At 36.4% G+C, this 19,631-nt stretch overlaps 1 protein-coding gene across 1 annotated transcript in view; it reads left to right on the forward strand.

The window, feature by feature from the left end:
• The first annotated feature begins 13,963 nt into the window (after positions 1-13,963).
• TRPC6 (transient receptor potential cation channel subfamily C member 6) overlaps positions 13,964-19,631 on the forward strand; it is a 57,241-nt gene continuing 51,573 nt past the window's right edge. The window contains exon 1 of the mRNA XM_045556927.1: positions 13,964-14,088. Within this exon, the coding sequence (XP_045412883.1) occupies positions 13,964-14,088 (125 nt within the window). The remainder of the gene's footprint in view (positions 14,089-19,631) is intronic.

Here is a 19,631-nt window from a genome sequence, read left to right on the forward strand (position 1 = left end):
TCTCCTATTCCATCATCTTGCCAACTAGGATTCAATTATGATTTATAAAATAATGTTTAGAATTGCACCTGGCATGTACACAGTAAGAAGTAGCTCATAAATTAACACATGTTTTCTAAGCTCCCTCTTGATTCTGTTATGCACTTCTGTGGAACAATCTATACTGTCCAAGCTTTAGCATTGATATACTTTGCTTTCAGATGACTCTGCATTCTGACAATTTTAAAAAAACATGTATGTTGGAGGCCCCAGTTAAAGGACAAGAGACCACTCAGTGCACACTCCTGCTTTTACCCAGGCTATTTAATTCCTTTTATGAAGCAGCAGCATCTACTCGTTCCCTGAATGGAGTGCTCCAAAGGCAAGGGCTGTCATTGCCTGGATGCTGCCCTGGTATTTAACCTAGATTTCCACTTTTTTTCTATGTCTCTCCATGCTTCCTAGTTAATAGACTGTACATGCATTATCCTATTCTCATCCTCAGGAGCATGTATCAGGCCCTTAATCCTTTCTGATCTTTCTAGGCTTTTAGTGAAGGTTGAAGCTTTTTCTAACCTTTTGATCTGTGAACGCCTGTGTCACAAAATGAAGTCTTGTGGATCTGCCAATCTGGTATTTAAAGTACATGGGAATTCCTTAGAAAATGTACTTATTATTCCTTACTTTCAAGTAATATTCATTAGTTGTTAAAAGGAGGAAGATGGTACCCGTCCATTGTTTATGCCTCCTGCTTGCTAATGCGGCTGTATACTTACAAGCTGTAATTTTCCAGGATATTTGTATTGGGAAGAATCATTAATGTTTTCGTAATTCTGATGACAATTGGCTTGTAGTATTTTTTATAAAGTATTTCCTCATATGCACTCTTAGGTCAACTTAGCCTTTTAAAAAACGTTTAAGAACTTTCCAGTCTGTCAAAATTCTGTTTGGCTCAAAGAATTTTTATTGATACAATTAATTACTTATTGCCTCATACTCCTAAACATGTTTATATTTTTCTAATATGCACAGGCTAAGAAAGCACCGCATGGCAAAGTCGGTCCTGCATCCACATAGATTTCTATGATAAGAGAGAGCTGGCTACATATAAGAGTTAGTAACAACAATGATAATAAAATAATAATAGTAGCATCTATTGAGTGTTTAATGTGTGCCAAGTGCCAAGCTAAGCAGCTCTTCATAATGTGTTACTTCATGTAATATAGAAGCCAACAGCCTTCCAAGGTAATATCTACATTTTAAATATAATTTTAAGTATCTCATAATAAGACTATCTTAATAAATAAGATCATCTCACAAAAACTACCTTACGATCCACTTTGGTTTTGCAGGTCACTCATGTATGGTAGACATCTTTCCATGTCAGTGTCTGAAGTCCTAATGATTGGAAAATAAATACTCCACTAATATGACTTTTACCTTTTCTACTATACATACTTTACAATAATAGAGACTGTATAAATTGAACATAGATTTATTTATTCATATGGATATAAATATGGCTATCAATATAGATATGCAGACAGGTATAGACAAAAATATTTTATACTCTCACATTTCAGAAAGGATGTGTGGTATCAGGAATTTTAACAAAACTAAAAAAAAAACCTAAAAGGAGCAACTAGTTGCTTCATTTACAAATGTTCTTTAGCAAATAAATAGTTTCATAAAGTTGATTAACTGACATATTTTAAATTATGTACCATTGTTTTTATAAAAGCTGCAAAATATCCATGAAAGAATTAAATCACACACGTGCACACGCACACACTCCACTTTATAAATGCCTATAGTTTCCTGTTAACCTAGTATATAGTACTGGAACTCTGTCATCAAAATGTAAATTTTGAAATCCGTGTTTTTCCTCAGCGTTCCATAAGAACAATTACTTGCCCAGTCAGATAATTATGGACATGAAATGATCAAGCAAAAGACTTTGCTTCATACATTTTTTGAGTGTCCTAGAGGTTACCATTATAATTGAATTTAGTGATTTCATGTGTTTCAAATGTGAGAGTAATTGGTGAAACATATTTAACAAAGATTTAGAGGCAGTAATTCAACAGAGCCTTGCAAAACCAAGTGCAAAACACATTTTCATTAAGGCACATATGTTGAACACTCTCCATGTACCAGAAATTGTGTTAGGGACTGGAAACAAGGCATGTCTCTTATCTGCTTGGAATACATCCAACTGTGTAGTTAAAATATGCTGTGAAAAGCACTCTGCAATGAGGGTGGTGAGGACAAAGAAAGGGAAGGCTGTTCTGATGTGTTCTCTTAGTCCCCACTGCCAATTCCTACTTTCGGCCACCATCGTGTGAATCCAGTTTTAGCCATAGTCTCTTAACTGGTCATCCTGCCTCCTGTCCCTGCTCCTCTCAACTCCACATCTGATTTAGAAGCTTTCAGTGTCTCCACATCAGGTTCAGGATAAAGTCCAAACATTGCAGCCTAACTCAAAAGTTCTTTCATGAGAGGCTGCCCCTTTCCTCTCATCTTAATCTCTAGCTACCCTGTTGCACTTGACTCTCAAGGCATGTTAAACTACCTTGAGTTCCAAGGACATGTTACACTCTCCCTCACCTTCTCCCTTTTGTTCATGCATTCCCTCTTTCTAGAATTGTCTCTTCTTCCTTACTGAAACTTACTTGGCTAATTCATATTCATCCTTTAGGTCTTAGCTCAGATCTTTTCATCTAAGTGAGAACCATGAGAGCCATCCTAGTCTGTTCCCATTCAATCCGTCCATTTCCTTTCAATCCATCACCAAATCCTGAAAAGTCTAAGAGTAGCTATCTTTGCTGCGGGCTATTTTAAATTTTTTTTCCCTACTTGTTAAAAACAAACCTGCAAGGTTGGTACTCTTGTTCTTTTTTCACAAGTGGAGAGATGAACCTAAGAGAGATCAAGTTACTTGCTCAAAATAACACACTTAATAAATTGCAAAGCTAAGATTGAAGCCAAATTCCATCTGATTCTAAAGCCAAAATGCTCTACCACACTATTTCCTTTCCAAGACAAGGCATATGCTAATGACCATTACTTGCTTATTCCAAAATAATATTACTTTGAGACATTTAACTTCACATTGTTTCTTTCTTCCATGGTTATACACAAATTGGTGGCTAATGTAATTGGCACTAGACTTTTAAACATTTTCATCTCTTCAATGGTTCCTTTAAGATTTCTACCTAAAGCAGTGGCTATTTTAAGTGAGGCAATGAGACTTGATAGTTTCATATGTATTTCTAAGGCATAGAAATTGAGAAATAACTGGAAAGTGAATTAAAACAGTATTTCTTTTTTTTTTTTTTTTTGAGACACAGTCTTGCTCTGTTGCCCGGGCTAGAGTGCCATGGTGTCAACCTAGCTCACAGTAACCTCAAACTCCTGGGCTCAAGCGATCCTCCTGCCTTCAGCCTCCCAAGTAGCTGGGACTACAGGCATGCGCCACCATGCCCGGCTAATTTTTTCTATATATATTTTTAGTTGTCCAAATCATTTCTTTCTATTTTTTAGTAGAGACGGGGGTCTTGCTCTTGCTCAGGCTGGTCTCGAACTCCTGACCTCGAGTGATCCTCCCACCTTGGCCTCTCAGAGTGCTAGGATTACAGGCATGAGCCACCGCGCCCAGCTAGTATTTCATTTTGTATCAAGGAAAAATATACTATTGAAAAAGTGTTGCAGGCACACTGTACGAAATTCATAAAATAATGACAAAAGGCAAGTGAAAAATAAAATCACATATAATTATACCACCCATAGATAACCATTGTATCGAATTTTGCTGTTTACTTTTTATAGATGAAGATTGTATGTATAACACTGTATACACACATATCATACTACCTACTATCTGCTACTCACTGTTTTGAGAAATGGGGAATATTGAAAGGAAAGAAAAAGCTTTGAAATTAAACCTCTTGCAGTGTGGTAGAATTACATTTGATGGTAGAATTACATTTGTGACTTAAATACATTTAAATTTAAGGGATTAAAGAAAACCTGACAGAGATCAAAGCCCCTGTCTCTCTATATGTTGGCAAATTCACCCGAGGGGACATGATCTACCCATAATCCCAAATTTGTAAAAGGAAGACTATTGTGAAGTTAAAAAGTGAAATGAATGAGAGGCTTTTACATTGGAGGAACACTGACTAACCAATCGGGCATAGGCACCGGGCTATCTTTGAGTAATCCTGCGTTGACTTTGCCAATGAAAAAGCCTGTTCCTTTTATAGAGATGCCTCCCAAATTAACAGCCATTATAATTTCAAGACCACCAAAGAATACAGGGGTAGAAGGAGTAACAGAGGAAAATGTTTTACTCAAATGTTGGCAGAGAAAGGGGCAGAAAATTTCACATGAACACCATATCTATTCTTAATCATTTTATGCAATAATAGAAAAATTTTAAACAACTTTGTTTTCTACGCACATGCACATGCCTTAAATGATCATTGTAAATACAGCAGAGTGTTTGAGTAGAGATTGGATACATTCTTACCCAAATGTAGAATTGCTGAAATGATTTAATCTTTTTCAATTTGTTCTATTCAATTTCAGCCAACAATAACTATCTATGAAATGAACTCCTATCTAACCTAACAGAAAATAGAGAATTTTTGCTTTTTTACTCTCCAATAGGATTGAAATTGGCTTAATCATAGAGTTATTCTCCAAAGTTTAGTGAGATCTATGTTTTATTTCTGCTTCTATTGATTTAAAATGTTTTACAAGAAAGATAAAAGAACGGAAAATTCCAGGCAGTTGAACACTAATGATACTGCTTAGCTCCATCATCTGATAAATCTCAGAAATAATACAAAACAAGAAAGGGGAAATAAAACTTCACAGAAACCATGCCCGTGGCATAACTTGAAGACAAAGAATGGCCAGATTTCAAAATAAATCTAATGAGAAAAAAGGAAAAAAGCCCACTAAATCCTAATGTAGATCTCTCATTCTCCTTCCTCCCCTCCTTCACCCTGGCCTCCTTTGGGGCAAGCAAAGGTAGACCAAGAAAAACTGCAGTGAAGAAGGAAGAAGGAAGCTAGTGGACAGCCTCAGGTTGATCTAAAACCACTGCCAGAAAGACTAAGTTGGCACTAAGTCTGAAAAATTCTAAAAAAGGTGCTTTGGTAGATCAGAACATTAAGAAGGAAAGTTCTTCTTTTTGATGATGTCCAATTTATGAAATTTCTTAATTCATGGGTCATGCTTTTGGTGTCATATCTAAAAGTGTTTTGCTATTCAAGTTGTCAAATATACAGGCATGAGTTAGTTCATAATATCCTATTATCCTTTTAACACCTGTAGACTCTGTAATGATGTTACCTCTCTTATCCTCGGTATTGGTAATTTGTGTTTTCTGTTTTTTTTTTTTGTTTCTAATCAGTTTAGTAGAGCTTTATAAATTTTATAGACTTTTCTCAAAGAACTCTATTATGATGCTGATGCTGAAGCTACACCTAATATTTCCTTACAGTCATAGATATATAATCTATATATTTATAGATTGTACATCTACATAGGTTACATATCTATATTTCTGTATATAGATATGTAAGTATAAATATATAGATGATACCTATGCATGTTTTCATCCATTCAACAGATATTTACTGAGAAACTGCTAGGAGCAGGCACTATTCTATACACTGGGAATACACTGAGGGGAAAGAAACCCATGCCTTCATGGAACCTGCCTTCTTATGAGAGAGACTGATAATAAACAAGATAAATAAGTCAAATGTACAGATGTTAGAGGTAAGATGAAAAAAAAATGAAGGAATGGAGACTTGGAATGTTAGAGGTTGGGATTTTACTTTTTAAATAGTAACCACGGAAGGCCTTAATGAGAAGCTGACTTTTAAGTAAAGTGCTGAAGAAAATAGGGATGTGCTCAGATATCAGAGGAAGAGCTTCCAGGCAGAGGGTAGAGGAGGTGAAAAAGCACTAGCATGCTTGGTACATAAGGGAACAACAAAGGGACTGGGTGGGAGGGTCAGAGTTAAGAGAATCGGTAAGGGTCAGATTGTGCTGGGCCTTGCAGGTCATAGCATCTAGATGACACAGATGCCTGAACTAAGGTGTTAACAAGATTACGTGCAGATTCTGGATATATTTTAAAGTACAGTTAAGAGTTTTGAAGTATAAGTAGGATTTCCTGATTAAATGGTTTTGGAGTATGAAAGAAAGAAAAAAGTAAAGGATGCCACCAGGATATTTTTTCCTGAGTAACTAGAAAACTGGAGTGCCACTAACTGACACAGGGAGCAAGATAGGCAAAACAGCTTTTGGAGAGAATATCGTTTTGTACAATGCTTTCCCCAAGTTCTCACTTGATTTCTGTTTACTCAGCTTAGTCTCTATCTTCAAAGCTGTTGAAAATGAAGGTAAATATTATACTTGTTTAAAATAAAGAAATAAAAGTAGTTATTGTATTAACTGGAAGGGCCCTTGGAGATTGCTTTAAAAGCAAGTTAACAGAAGACCAAAGAGGGTAAATGATACTTTTCGTTAAGTTGAACGGCTGGTAAACATCTGACTGATCCAATTGATTAGTTTCTACAGTAACATCTCATGAGCAGATATGTTCTTGGTTTATATCACTACTCTGGGCTTCAGCTAAGAGCTGAGGAATATCGACTCAAACAAAACTTCAGCCTAGGCCAATTCTGCTTTTATTTGGCCACACTCTAAGTGGGAATACATTTAACGCCAGCTGTGGGAATATCTGGGGAACAATATGTTTTTTGTTAATTTGATCTTCATCATAAGAAAATTCCTCTTAATAGGACCACAAACTAATTTCCTTTAAATAACATTTATTATAATTATGATAGCAAATTATATTTGTGATTTGATGTTGTAATAGCATCTTGGAGTAAAAGTGATTAAAGAGTTCAGGGTTATAAGTAGCTGTCTAACATTGGGCAAGTTATTAGAAAATGACTATATAATTACAAATAAGTTTTACACATTCAGTCTTCTAGAAAAACTTAAGGCAGGTACTTCAGACAAGGCTGAAAAAGAGAATTTGGAAATGCCCTTCTGGTACTTCCAGTTTGTGGGCCTGTTATTATTTAATATTACTTTGGTGGGTAAAGTAGAAGTAATGAAGAAATATATTCCATGCATGCAAACATTTAAGTAACTAATATTCACTCAGTGATTAATGGTATTAATAAAGAATCACAGAGTAGAATGCATAGAGGAAATACAAACCTTGGGTGGAGTTCTCAATTTTAAATTTAGTAGCATAGGAATATAACATAAATTGATAAAAAAATAATTTGTGTTATAAATGTAAGGGCTGAAGAAGTGCATTTTGACCACAAGAGAAAAAAAGTAAGACAAGAATAACTTCTCTGTGGAAAAGTAGAACTTTGCTTTTTGTTCATGTGACACCAAAGCATCCAGCGTGAGTCTGCTGGGTTTGCTTCATGTTATACTAAAGCAATGGTTTCACTAGTTCTACTGAGTTTGTGTTTTCCTTTTCACCTTACTTTAGGGAAGTCATATAACTTGTATAGCTTGTCACCTTGAAAATTCCATTTTAAATAGAAACACATTGACCACATCCCTGAAGGCTGAATACAGCTGCAAGTGGAAGTAGACACATCCCATCCTCTGCTCAACATAATTGGTATCTTTCCAGCTACTTGTTGGTCATACTATGTAGCTTTCACCATAATTCAGTGTTTTGGTAAATTTTTTTTTTTAAAAAGACAAAAGAGGAGATGAGACAAAATACCTTGGTGACAGCTGTATTCCTAAAGGCTATATGGAATAGTTAAGAGTGTGAGTCTTCTCTCTTTCCTAGCAGAGCGGAGAGCAGCAGACCTTGCTCTCACCCATGCAGACACTGTGGCTCTGAGGAGCCCTGTGTTTCCCAGGACTCACTTGTGGTCAGCTTCTGACTAACCCACAGGGGCCTCTGCAAACTCCTAGGGAAGCCCAAGCCAGACAACAACCCACACTCTGTTCTGCTTATCTTATTTTAGGAGCCTTCCTCCAAGAGTGTATCAGTGGCAGTATTTCCCCTCCTTGTTCTGCCGGGTTTGTGTTAAGTACGTATTTTTTGCAAGCTAATGTATGTTGTTTAGGGTATACAAAGATGCAAAAGCCATAAAAAAATAATCAGGAGAATGTTTAACAGAAAAGCCAGGTAATGGTTCCTTGTTGGGGTTCAGGGGAACATAGTAATTCAAATAGGCTCACAGAGTCTTCAAAAAAGGCGATCTAATTCTCAGGTGGGGAGGGGTAGGTAAATGGTGTTAATTTTATTATTAGTCTTAAAATTGTAGTTCTCAGCTGAGAATCACTTGAGGCCAAGAGTTCAAAACCAGCCTAGACAACATAGTGAGACCCTGTCTCTATGAAAAAAAATTATATTTTTAATTAGCAGGGGCATAGTGGTACACACTTGTAGTCCTGGCTACTCAGGAGGCTGAGGCAGGAGGATCACTTGAGCCCAGGAGTTCAAGCTTACAGTGAGCTATGATTGGGCCACTGCATTCCAGCCTGAGAGACAGAGCAAGACCCTGTCTCAAAAAAAAAAAAAAAAAAGGACATCTGCAAACCTAAGTTTACAATCTTGTTTATTGCTTTACCACTTATTATTATTAACAGTATGACTTTAACAAGGAGGTTTCTATATATCAGTTCATAATTAGTCCTAGGTATTGTAGAGAGTCCATAAATATTGGTTGTTTTTGAGAAGGAGTATTCAATTTTAGCTTTTCTCAGCTACATTTTTTTAAAAATCCAAAAAGCATAAAAGCCCAACAACACTTTTCCTTATGATACCGTGCCTGCTCAAGACTGATCTCCAAACATTTCTTCATGTATGAAGTGGAAATAACAAAGCCAACCTCACCAACTGCAGTGAAAATTAATTAAAATAACACCTATATAGTGATCGGCACATAGTAAATCTTTAGTAAATATCAGCTCCCAACCTCCCAGTTCTAGACAAATTAATATAATATAATATAATATTTATGTACATAAGAGTTTATCTAGTAGTTTTATTTATAAAGCTAGAGAATTAGGGGTAAGTATATAGTGAACTTATAACTTACTTGACACAATTAGTATACCCAAAATTAAACATCAAATTTCTTTTTTTTTTTTTATTTCAGCTCATCATGGGGATACATAAGTTCAGGTTATATACATTGTCCATGTCCATGTCCATCCCCCTGAGTCAGAGCCTCAAGCGTGTCCATTCTCCAGACAGTGCGCCTGGCACTCACCATGTAGTCATACCTCCATCCCCTCCCCCTTTCACCTCTCCGAGTCAGCACCTTCAAGCATGACCATTCCCCAGAGGGTGTGCAATGCACTCATAATGTAGGCATACACTCATCCCCTCCCTCCACCCCCCATCTCAGTCTGATATCCAATTGGTATCCTTCCCTGATGTGCATTTAGGTGATGATCAGGGAAACCAGTTTTCTGGTGAGTACATGTGATGCTTGGTTTTCCATTCTTTGGATACTTCACTTAATATAATGGGTTCCAGCTCTCTCCAGGAGAACCAAAGAGATGTCGTATCATCGTTATTTCTTATAGCTGAGTAGTACTCCATGGTATACATATACCACAGTTTACTAATCCATTCGTGGATTGATGGGCACTTGGGTTGTTTCCACATCTTTGCAATTGTGAATTGTGCTGCTATAAACATTCGGGTACAGGTGTCTTTGTTAAAGAATGACTTTTGTTCTTCTGGGTATATGCCCAATAATGGGATGGCTGGATCAAATGGTAGGTCTACTTGAATCTGTTTAAGGTATCTCCATATTGCTTTCCATAGGGGTTGCACTAGTTTGCATTCCCATCAGCAGTGTATGAGTGTTCTTGTCTCTCCGCATCCACGCCAACATGTGTTGTTTTGGGATTTTTTGATAAAGGCCATTCTCACCGGAGTTAAGTGGTATCTCATTGTGGTTTTGATTTGCATTTCCCTGATGATTAGGGATGTTGAGCATTTTTTCATACGTTTTTTAGCCATTCTCATATCTTCTTTTGAAAAATTTCTATTCATGTCATTTGCCCATTTTTTGATAGGATTGTTTAATTTTTTCTTGCTGATTTTCCTGAGTTCTAAATAGATTCTTGTTATCAGTCTTTTATCTGATGTGTAGTATGCGAAAATTTTTTCCCATTCTGTAGGCTGTCTGTTTATTTTCGTGACTGTTTCTTTGGCTGTGCAGAAGCTTTTTAATTTGATCAGGTCCCATTCATTTATTTTTGTTGTTGCTGTGATTGCCTTAGGGGTTTTCTTCATAAATTCTTTGCCTAGACCAATGTCTGTAAGAGTCTTTCCTACATTTTCTTCTAGAATTCTAATCGTTTCCCATTTAAGGTTTAAATCTGTTATCCACCGTGATTTGATTTTTGTGAGAGGTGAAATCTGTGGGTCCTGTTTCAGTCTTCTACATGTGGCTATCCAGTTTTCCCAGCACCATTTATTGAATAGGGATTCTTGTCCCCAGAGTATGTTTTTGTCTATTTTGTCAAAGATTAGATGGCTATATGAGGATGGTTTTATATTTGGGTTTTCTGTTCTGTTCCACTGGTCTGTGTCCCTGCCCTTGTGCCAATACCAGGCAGTTTTAAGAACCACAGCTTTGTAGTATAGTTTGAAGTCTGGCAAATCAATACCTCCCATTTTGTTTTTATTGCTTAAAATTGTTTTTGCTATATTTCTATATTTAATTTTTACTGAGAGTAGGTAAGTACATTTGACTTTATGACAAGTAAAAATTAATTTGAAATACTGTGGAAAAATAATAATTGTGACTATTAAGAACTTACTATTATCACATAAAAAATATGTGGCCTTCATATTAGTGAGAATAACAAAGAGTACCTACTGCATAGGGGTGTTATGAAGGTTAATCAAAAATTAAGATTTGTAGAGCACTTAGTACTATGCTAAGGCTGTTAGTGGTATTTTACAAATAAAAACACACATAATACTGTAACCCTCTCATCAAACCTGTGAAATAGGAACACGGTAATCCTCATTTTGCAGGAAGCCAGACAGTCAACAAATGACCAAGCCAGAACTTGAATCCATATCTGGTTACTTTAGCATCCGTGCTTTAACCACTGTGAATCTGGAACATTTGATGAAAAGCTACGAATTTGGGTACAAGAAGAGGGAAAAAAAAGCGTAGGTTAAAATGGTCTGACATTATGATGCTAGGAATGGTATAAAGGACAAAACTACAGATATAGATTGCTTTTGAAAGTCCTTGGGCAACATTTGCTATTTGTGATGCTTTCTAATACTTTGCCCTATGTCTTAAAGTCACCAACCCACTTAGAAGAGAAGATTATAAATTATTGGAAGACCTTAGATGTATTAAGTGAGTAGTTAAAATTGATACATTTGGTCTTGTGACACCTTTTGTATTCAGATATAAAATTCTTTTACTCCCACAGATCTGTGATCTAAAAACTGGTGTATTATGAGATTACATCTTCCTGGTAGGAGAAATCCTCAATGAGTAGTCATTTTGTGGGAAGTGAAGCAACCAACCATGGTCACATGTATGGAGTGCTCTGCCTACCTTGCCCACAGCTTCTTGAATGAAGTAGAAACACTAGAAAGAGTCCTGCCTTTTTGGTAAATACAGATATGCTTCTTTTCAAAATTTAACTCTCTGGTGGTAGAGGCAGTTTGTGTAGTATGGTTGTTATGCATTTGACTATTGATGATAAATTAAATTCTAACTTTATAATTTTTAAAAAGGGTCTTGATATGGAATAAGTAGTTTGAGAAACTCCTAAAATGATGACAAATTAGGGTGCTCCCCATTCGTTTTTCTTTTCATACTCTTCTATTTCCATTGCTTTTTTATTCATTTGTAAATCCATAAATCACTTTGCACCTGGCCCTGTGCTTGGCAAGAGAATCCAAAGATTAGTTCAGTTTTTAAAAGCATGTGGATACAAGAAGAGAAAGGGAAATATCTAGTCAAGAATGAAGATGAAAGAATGGAGCACTAAGAACAGTGGCAGCAAGGCTAAAGCACATAGTATGCTGAAGATTAAAAAATAAATATCATACTAAGGCAATAAAAATGCCCTTTTGGATGTGTTGACGTCAGAGCAAAGGAAAAAACAAGGAAGGGTCAAACTATTGCTTTGGGCACATGGTGCAAATTTAACAGACAGCATTAGGAGAGAGAGCAATTTATTGGCTATTAGTTTCCATCTTGTTTATTAAGCAGAACATCTTCAAAGTGGAAAGTATTGAATAATTATGATTAAGAAGGATTTGAAGTCCATAATAGATGAGGCATTGAATTACCTTGTGCAGAATTCGACAATCATCAATTTGATAGTAACCCTAAAATGTAGCTACTACCTCTAACTCCTCCCCCGCCCCATTTTAAAAGTTAAGAAATCTGAGGCTCAAAAAGATGCCAAGGTAGTAAATGGCAGTCGGGATTTTGAGTTCACTCTATCTTTCTTCAAAGCTTTGTTCTTCCAAGTATTTTGCAAGGCTCCCCCAAATTGGGTCAAGTCCAGATCCCTAACAATTCAGTTGTCACTACCCCTAAATTTGTCCTTAATTATTCTTAACTCAGGACCTTGAATTATATAAACTCCAAACCCTCCGAACAAACTCTCTTTGGCCAGCAACCCAGCATCTGAGTTCTGAAGCTTGAGCCTCCTAAATCAGAATCGTGAGATCTTAGGGAATTACCTAAATTTTTACCTCTCTGCCCTAAGGTAAAAGTGCTGAGTGCCAAACCTTGAGCATCAGTGGATGTTTAGCTTCTAACCCTGAGTCCTAGACCTTCAGATAAACTGAGCCAGGAACCAGAAATCCCCATGGCAGGGGGAACTCCTGCATGTTCCAGACATAGTGGACATGCTTTGGTTTTTCTCTGGACTACTGACTTATACATACATGGTTTTCTCTGCCTGGAGGGCTATTTCTTCTCTTCCCTCCTCCCTGCTAACTTTCTCTCATTCTTTAGACTCAGTGATATTTCCTCATTTCCTCATTCTAATCCCCAGAATGGATTGCAAACCGATTGCAGTTCCTTCATATAAGCACATTAATTCCCGTTTGATAACATTCATCATGCTGTAATCTTTTGTTTCATTCTCTCTTTTCTGCCATACCCTATCTTTCCCTGCTGTACCCCCTAAATACCTAGCACAGTTCCTGGAACATGTTGATGGAGATGTTCAGTAAATATTTGAACTGATGAATGAATGAAGGAATGAATGAACGAACTGTTAAGATCCTGGTGGTGGATGTGAGGTTTGATAGTAGTGTATAAAATCATAGCACATCAGGAAAGGAAGACATTCCACAATTTTGGTTTTGATAGATGAAAACTGTGTACTACATGGTCCAACCTTTTCTCTCTATATATGTGTTCTTTGTTACACATAGCAGTCTGGTATCGACTAAAACCTGGTACTGTGAACATTTGGATCTGGCACCCACGGAAGAGGTTTAGAGCATGTTCCAGATCTGCTATGGAATCTGTCTCCTTCATGCTGTTATCTCTGGGAATCTGCAGCTTCAGCTTGTGCTCATCACAACCTTTTCGAATGTTTCTATGACATCAGATTACCCTTTTTCTCACCCTCAGAATCAGAGTTGTTCATCCTAAGCATCATATGAACATCAACTTAAAATTCATATGGGTGAATTTTAGTTACAGTTTCATTTTTGAAGATAATGGACTGCGTGAACTTGAATGTGGGTGGGTTTCTTTCCTGACAGACAGTTTATAGAAGGGAAAAATAAGCTCAGAAAGGTGTGAACTGATGATGCATCAGTGACTCATAATAAAAAATACACTTACCATTTTCTCTGTGCATGTGTTTTCATCAGTACTTTCTGAAGGAGTTAATTATGGCAAAGTCAAATTCACTTACAGAGCAAGTGCTGAGTGTTGTTGGGTTAGTCCTCATGGCCCGCTCTTCACCCTTTGCACACTGTTCTCTGCCTGCGGAAAGAGCCTCAATGCGTGCCTGTGTGGACTGCCTCAGGGGGCTTTTTCCCCAGCTTCGGGCTGTGAGGGCCCTTGCAGGAGGGTGAGGTCAGGGTACCAGCTCCCCTGGCTGTCTCCTTGAGGGTCCTCTGTTACCCTCTATCAAAGGTTGGACCTCTGCCACGTGGCCCTTGCCTTACATTCATCCTGTTTAGCTTGTGCTAACTGCTCCTTCCCAATGTAGCTTCAGGCGTAAGCCCACATGGTCCTTGATGTTGTCACTGCACGGCCCCATGTTGGATTTCTCTAACTTTTGCCCACGCACTCTTAGAGTCCCATCGTTAAACTCCTCAGATTATCCAATTTAAGTGCACTGTCTTTTTCCTGCTTGGAATCCACCTTATACTGAGGTTATTTGTGGAATGGGAAAATATGCTCATGTAATACACAGGATTATGACAGTTGATAATAGAAGCAACGGCTTTAAACCTATTCCTTTGATAACTGGGATATAGTTTGCTTGTATTACATATAAACTTTTTAATATTCCCTAGAGTACTCTATCAAACTAGACCAAAATAAATGCCTGTTCCCAGAGATCTTCCGAAGAGCACTTCAAAGAAGCAAGACATGACACATGAAATAATTTAAACCACAAACTGGGTGCTAAAAAGGAACACTGACATTTCAGATATAGTTGTTTTATAAAAAGCCAAGTTTCTATAGCTGTTCCCTTGTTTACTCATGGTTTCATTCTCTTTCACAGTTAGGTGTCTAATTTATACAAACAAGATGTCAATTGGTGATACAAACAAACAAACCAAAAATATGTAACATGCACAAGACATTTTTCAGTCACACTTTTGCTGGCTCCAAACTGAAAGTGACAAACAGCTCAGGCTCTTACTATTTCACTCAGAGTACTAAGGCAGAGTGTGATGCAGTGTGACTGATCAAACAGAAAGTTAGTGTTTGATGAAATGAGAGGAGTTTGTGGGGAAAATCAAAGCTAACTGAATCAAAATGAAGAATTTCTCTCTAGAAATGTATATGGAAGTTAAAGGGATTCAGTATTGCATTGTGAAGGTGAGTGGTCATGGTCTATGTGCAATGTCAAAGATAGGCAGGGAGAGCAGGATAGGTGACAGAATATTAGTTCTGCCTTTATGAATGAGAAAATTTCCACTTCTGGATCAAGGACAAGTCACAAGGATGCCATTAAGAAACATGCCTTTCAACTTCTTTTGTTCCCTATTGATCTTGCTTGTTTATTTGAAATGAATATAAAAAATATATATACACCAGGACACATTGTAGTTCAGCCTTTGTGCTTTGTTCCTTTTTTGTTTGCAGGGTTGTACATCGTAGTGATTTGCTGTAGGGTTAATAGGGAACAAATAGGCTTTGAACTTTATTCCTTTGATAGGAGGGATTCATGTACTCTGCAATTATGTGCTGAGTGTTTGCAATGGGCCCCTCTGCTAAGAGTGATGAATTCAGTGGTGAATAAGGCAAAATAATTCTGGCTTTCATGGGACTAAGGAAAACTACCCTAATTGTTTACTGCTTCCTCAACCCCAGAGGAAGAGCCTAGTGTGGCCAGCGATTAAGTGAACAGAGTAGAAAACAGTCTCAGTGTTATAAAATTAGAATAAAACTACTTCTATCACTCATCCTCCTAAAGTGGTCTGCACACTTGCTAGTTGTGTTGACTGTTAATCTCTAAATAACCAAGTCTAATTCTTTCCATGAATAATTGTACATGTAAAAAAATGCATATTCTGGAATTTCCTCTATTTCTGCTTTCCTGGGATGAATCTACGAAGTCTCCTGTGGTGGCTCTCCACGCTGCCTGGAATAGTTACATGCCATTTACATTTTAAACACTTCTGCTTTGGTAGAATTGTGGTTTAATTAAAGTATTTATGAGGATAATTTTTTGAAGCAAAAAGTAAAAGTTAAGCTGAGTACTTAAGATGGAGCTCGGTTTGTATAGGAGCAGTTCTGCTTGATAAAAGTGCATCATATTTGAACAGGAAGTAGAAAAAATTACCTCACATGCTCTGGACTCAACCACACAGTCCATTCTACTCAGAAGCTATAATTATCTGCGTTTCTGGCATTTTCAATAGAGATGGAATAACTATCTGGGGCAAGCAGGCACTATTTTGCCAGTGAAAAGAATCAGGAAAATGAGGTATGTACAAACTTGGTTTTTGTGACTTAATTGATATTTGAATGCTATGGAGATGGTGGCTAATTAAACATTTCCTTAGAACTAGTATTTATATCTTGTGATAAAACACATTTAAAAAACATAGACATACAAATGTAGGGTACTAACATTTTAATCATGCTAAATATAGCTAAATGGATGAAGAAAACATCTTAATAAAATTTTTCTTAGATAGAAGAGCCAACTTTTCAGAAGTGTGCCCTTTAGCTGAAATGAAAATATCTCTTTGGTTGATGTAGTGCTTTGGACTGAGCTCTTCCTCTTTTTAATAGATGATTTTGCTAGGTTCCATTTACTGTTAATGTGCAATTCTACAATACAGCTTTATAAAATCCATTTGCAGAACAGATTTGTTATTTAATCTTATAACATTTAGTATCTTTCTTGAATGTTTTCAAATATTTGTTACTTAAAAAGTTGTTTTACAGGTTTTACTTTTGCATATGAACATCAGGGAGTAAGCAACACCACTTGAAACATAGAAATACACAGAATCTTTTTTGCTTCTCTAGACTACAATTAACAATATTAAATAGTAAGGCATGCATTTTGTTCTGTCAGCATGCAAGCAGCTTATACTTTATCGCACTACACATGCAAAGAGTACTGACTTCATTGTGCATGCATTTGTGATCTTCCTAAAGCAATTAAAAATGCCTCTATAAACATTCTTTATCTGGTTTTTCTGTTGACAGAGTGCTAAAAAAGATGACAATAATCCAGTCCTTTTTCTAAAAGTGTTTCTGAAATTTATGTCATTGCATATGATTAATGTTTGTGGTCACAACAACTAAGACAGGAGATGCTTCAAAACCTAAAAAAAATATTTTCTAAGGAAATATCTTTGCTGTTATTTCAAGAGGTTAGAAGTTATAGGTATGAAGTCATAGTAGTAATTTAGGAGGAAATAGAGCATATTCTTAGGATTAGTGGGTTGCCAAGATAGAAATTGACATTTTTCAAATAAATAGGCATTAAAGTCATAAATTATTATTTTCAAATTTTAGAATTAAAGATGTCACAACTCAGGCTTATTCTATCTCAATGTAACTCAGTGTAAACTTAGAAGTATTATATGAACAAATAGAACTTTGTAAATCATATTAAAAATTGAGATATAAGTAAAGTTACTAATTATAGTTTTTCTTTCTTTAAAAACACAAAAACAACTTATATCAATTATCATCACAGACCTTTCCTTTTTCATGTGTCTTCTAATTGAATAACAACTGAAAAATGATAAATTCCAAGTGTCTTTCTTTTTCATATAAGTGCATACTCCTGTGGCTGTACAAAATAATTAAATCCAAATTTAAGTGCTTTGCACATTTATAATTTCTATTGATTCTAAAAATAAACGTTTGAGATAGGCTGGAATACTTATTTATCCCATTTTAATGGAGGAAAAAGAGCAAAAAAGAGGGTTGGTTCTTGATCTTCTGGTATGTGATGCTATTTTGTGTCAATTTTATGTCTTATTTTTTTTAGTTACATGAGAACTTCTCTTGCAATTTCTCACACCCAATACTTTCATCTCATTTTTATAAATCCCTGATCCTAGTTGGTTTCTCCTTTAATTTTACATCTTTTTCAAAGCATTCTCAATATTCAGCAGATACCTCCTCTCCCCCTAATCTTTGAACTTCCCCTTGTCTACAACAGAAACTATGGAAAGTAATAAATACAGATGACAAGAGAGGAAGTGAAACACTAATGAGGTTAGTAGAAGCCAGAAAAGTGACAGAGAGAAGGGAACAGGGTTAAGAATTTCGGCAGGAAGATGATGGATGTTTGCTCATGTAACAAACCTTGATGATCTCCTGTCTCTTCTACCTCATCCATCCTGTTAACTCAGAAAGAATGCTGCTGTTCTGGAAACTCAGCTCTAACTCAAAAATTGTGTTGTGCCAAAACCAATGCTAGATTCAGGCTAGGTTTTTTTTTTAGTTGGTTTTTTTTTTTTAATTTTTAACTAATATGGGTATATAACAGTTATATATCTTTATAGGGTACATGTGATATTTTGATGCAGGCATACAATGTGAAATAATCAAATCAGGGTAATTGGGGTATCCGACACCTTAGGCATTTATGATTTCTCCGTGGTAGGGTTATTCCAAATCCACTGTTTTAGTTCTTTTAAAGTATACCCTAATTTATTGTTGATTATAGCCACTGTTTTGTGCTATCAAATATTGTTCATTCTATCTAACTATCTAACTATATTTTTGCACCAATTAACCATCAGCACTTTATTGCCTGCTCCCCACTCTACTTCCTAGCCTCTGGTAACCGTCATTCTACTACTCTCTGTCTCCATGAGACTGATTGTTTTGAATATTTAGCTCCCACATATGAGTGAGGACACGTGAGCTTTGTCTTGCTGTGCTTGGCTTATTTCAATTGACATAATGTTCTCCAGTTCCATCCATGTTGTTGCAAATGGCAGAATTTCATTCTTTCTTGTGGTTATACAATATTCCATTGTGTATATGCACCAAAATTTCTTATTCTATTCATCCACTGATGGACACTTAGGTTGATTCCAAATCTCGACTATTGTGGATAGTGCTGCAATAAATATGGGAGTGCAGATATCTTTTCTATATACTGATTTCTCCTCCTTTGGATATACTCATATACCCAGCAGTGGGATTGCTGAGTTACATGTAGTGCTATTTTTAGATTTTTGAGGAACCTCCTTGCTGTTCTCTATAGTGGTTGCACGAATTTACATTCCTACCAACGGTGTATGAGGGTTCCCCTTTCTCCACACTGCACCAACATTCCTTACTGCTTGCCTTTTAATTTTTTTTTTTAATTTCAGAATATAATGAGGATACAAATGTTTGGGTTACATAAGTTGCTTTTGTACCATTTGAGTCAAAGCTAAAAGTGTGCCCATCCCCCAGATAGTGTGCTTTGTACCTGTTAGGTGTGAATTTATCCATCCTTTCCTCCCTCCTCCGACCTGCTTGATTTCCGATGAATGTTATTTCTATATGTGCACATAAGTGTTGATCAGTTTAGTTCCAATTTAACATTGAGAACATGTGGTGTTTGTTTTTCCATTCTTGTGATACTTCACTTAGAAGAATGGTCTCCAGTTCCATCCAGGATGTTACAAGAGGTATTAGTTCACCATTTTTTATGGCTGAGTACTCTATGCTATGTATATGTGTGTGTGTTTGTGTGTATGTATGTGTGTATATGTATACATGTGTGTGTATATATATATGTATCTATTAGGTCCATATGGTCTATAGTGCAGATTAAGTCCAGAATTTGTTTGTTGATTTTCTGTCTGGATGATCTGTCCAATACTGAAAGTGGAATGTTGAGGTCTTCCCTGATTATTGTATTGGGCCTTTTCTGTCTCTTTAGCTTTGATAAAGTTTGCTTATAAATGG

Source organism: Lemur catta, chromosome 7 (assembly GCF_020740605.2).
Source record: "Lemur catta isolate mLemCat1 chromosome 7, mLemCat1.pri, whole genome shotgun sequence".
NCBI lineage: Eukaryota > Metazoa > Chordata > Mammalia > Primates > Lemuridae > Lemur > Lemur catta.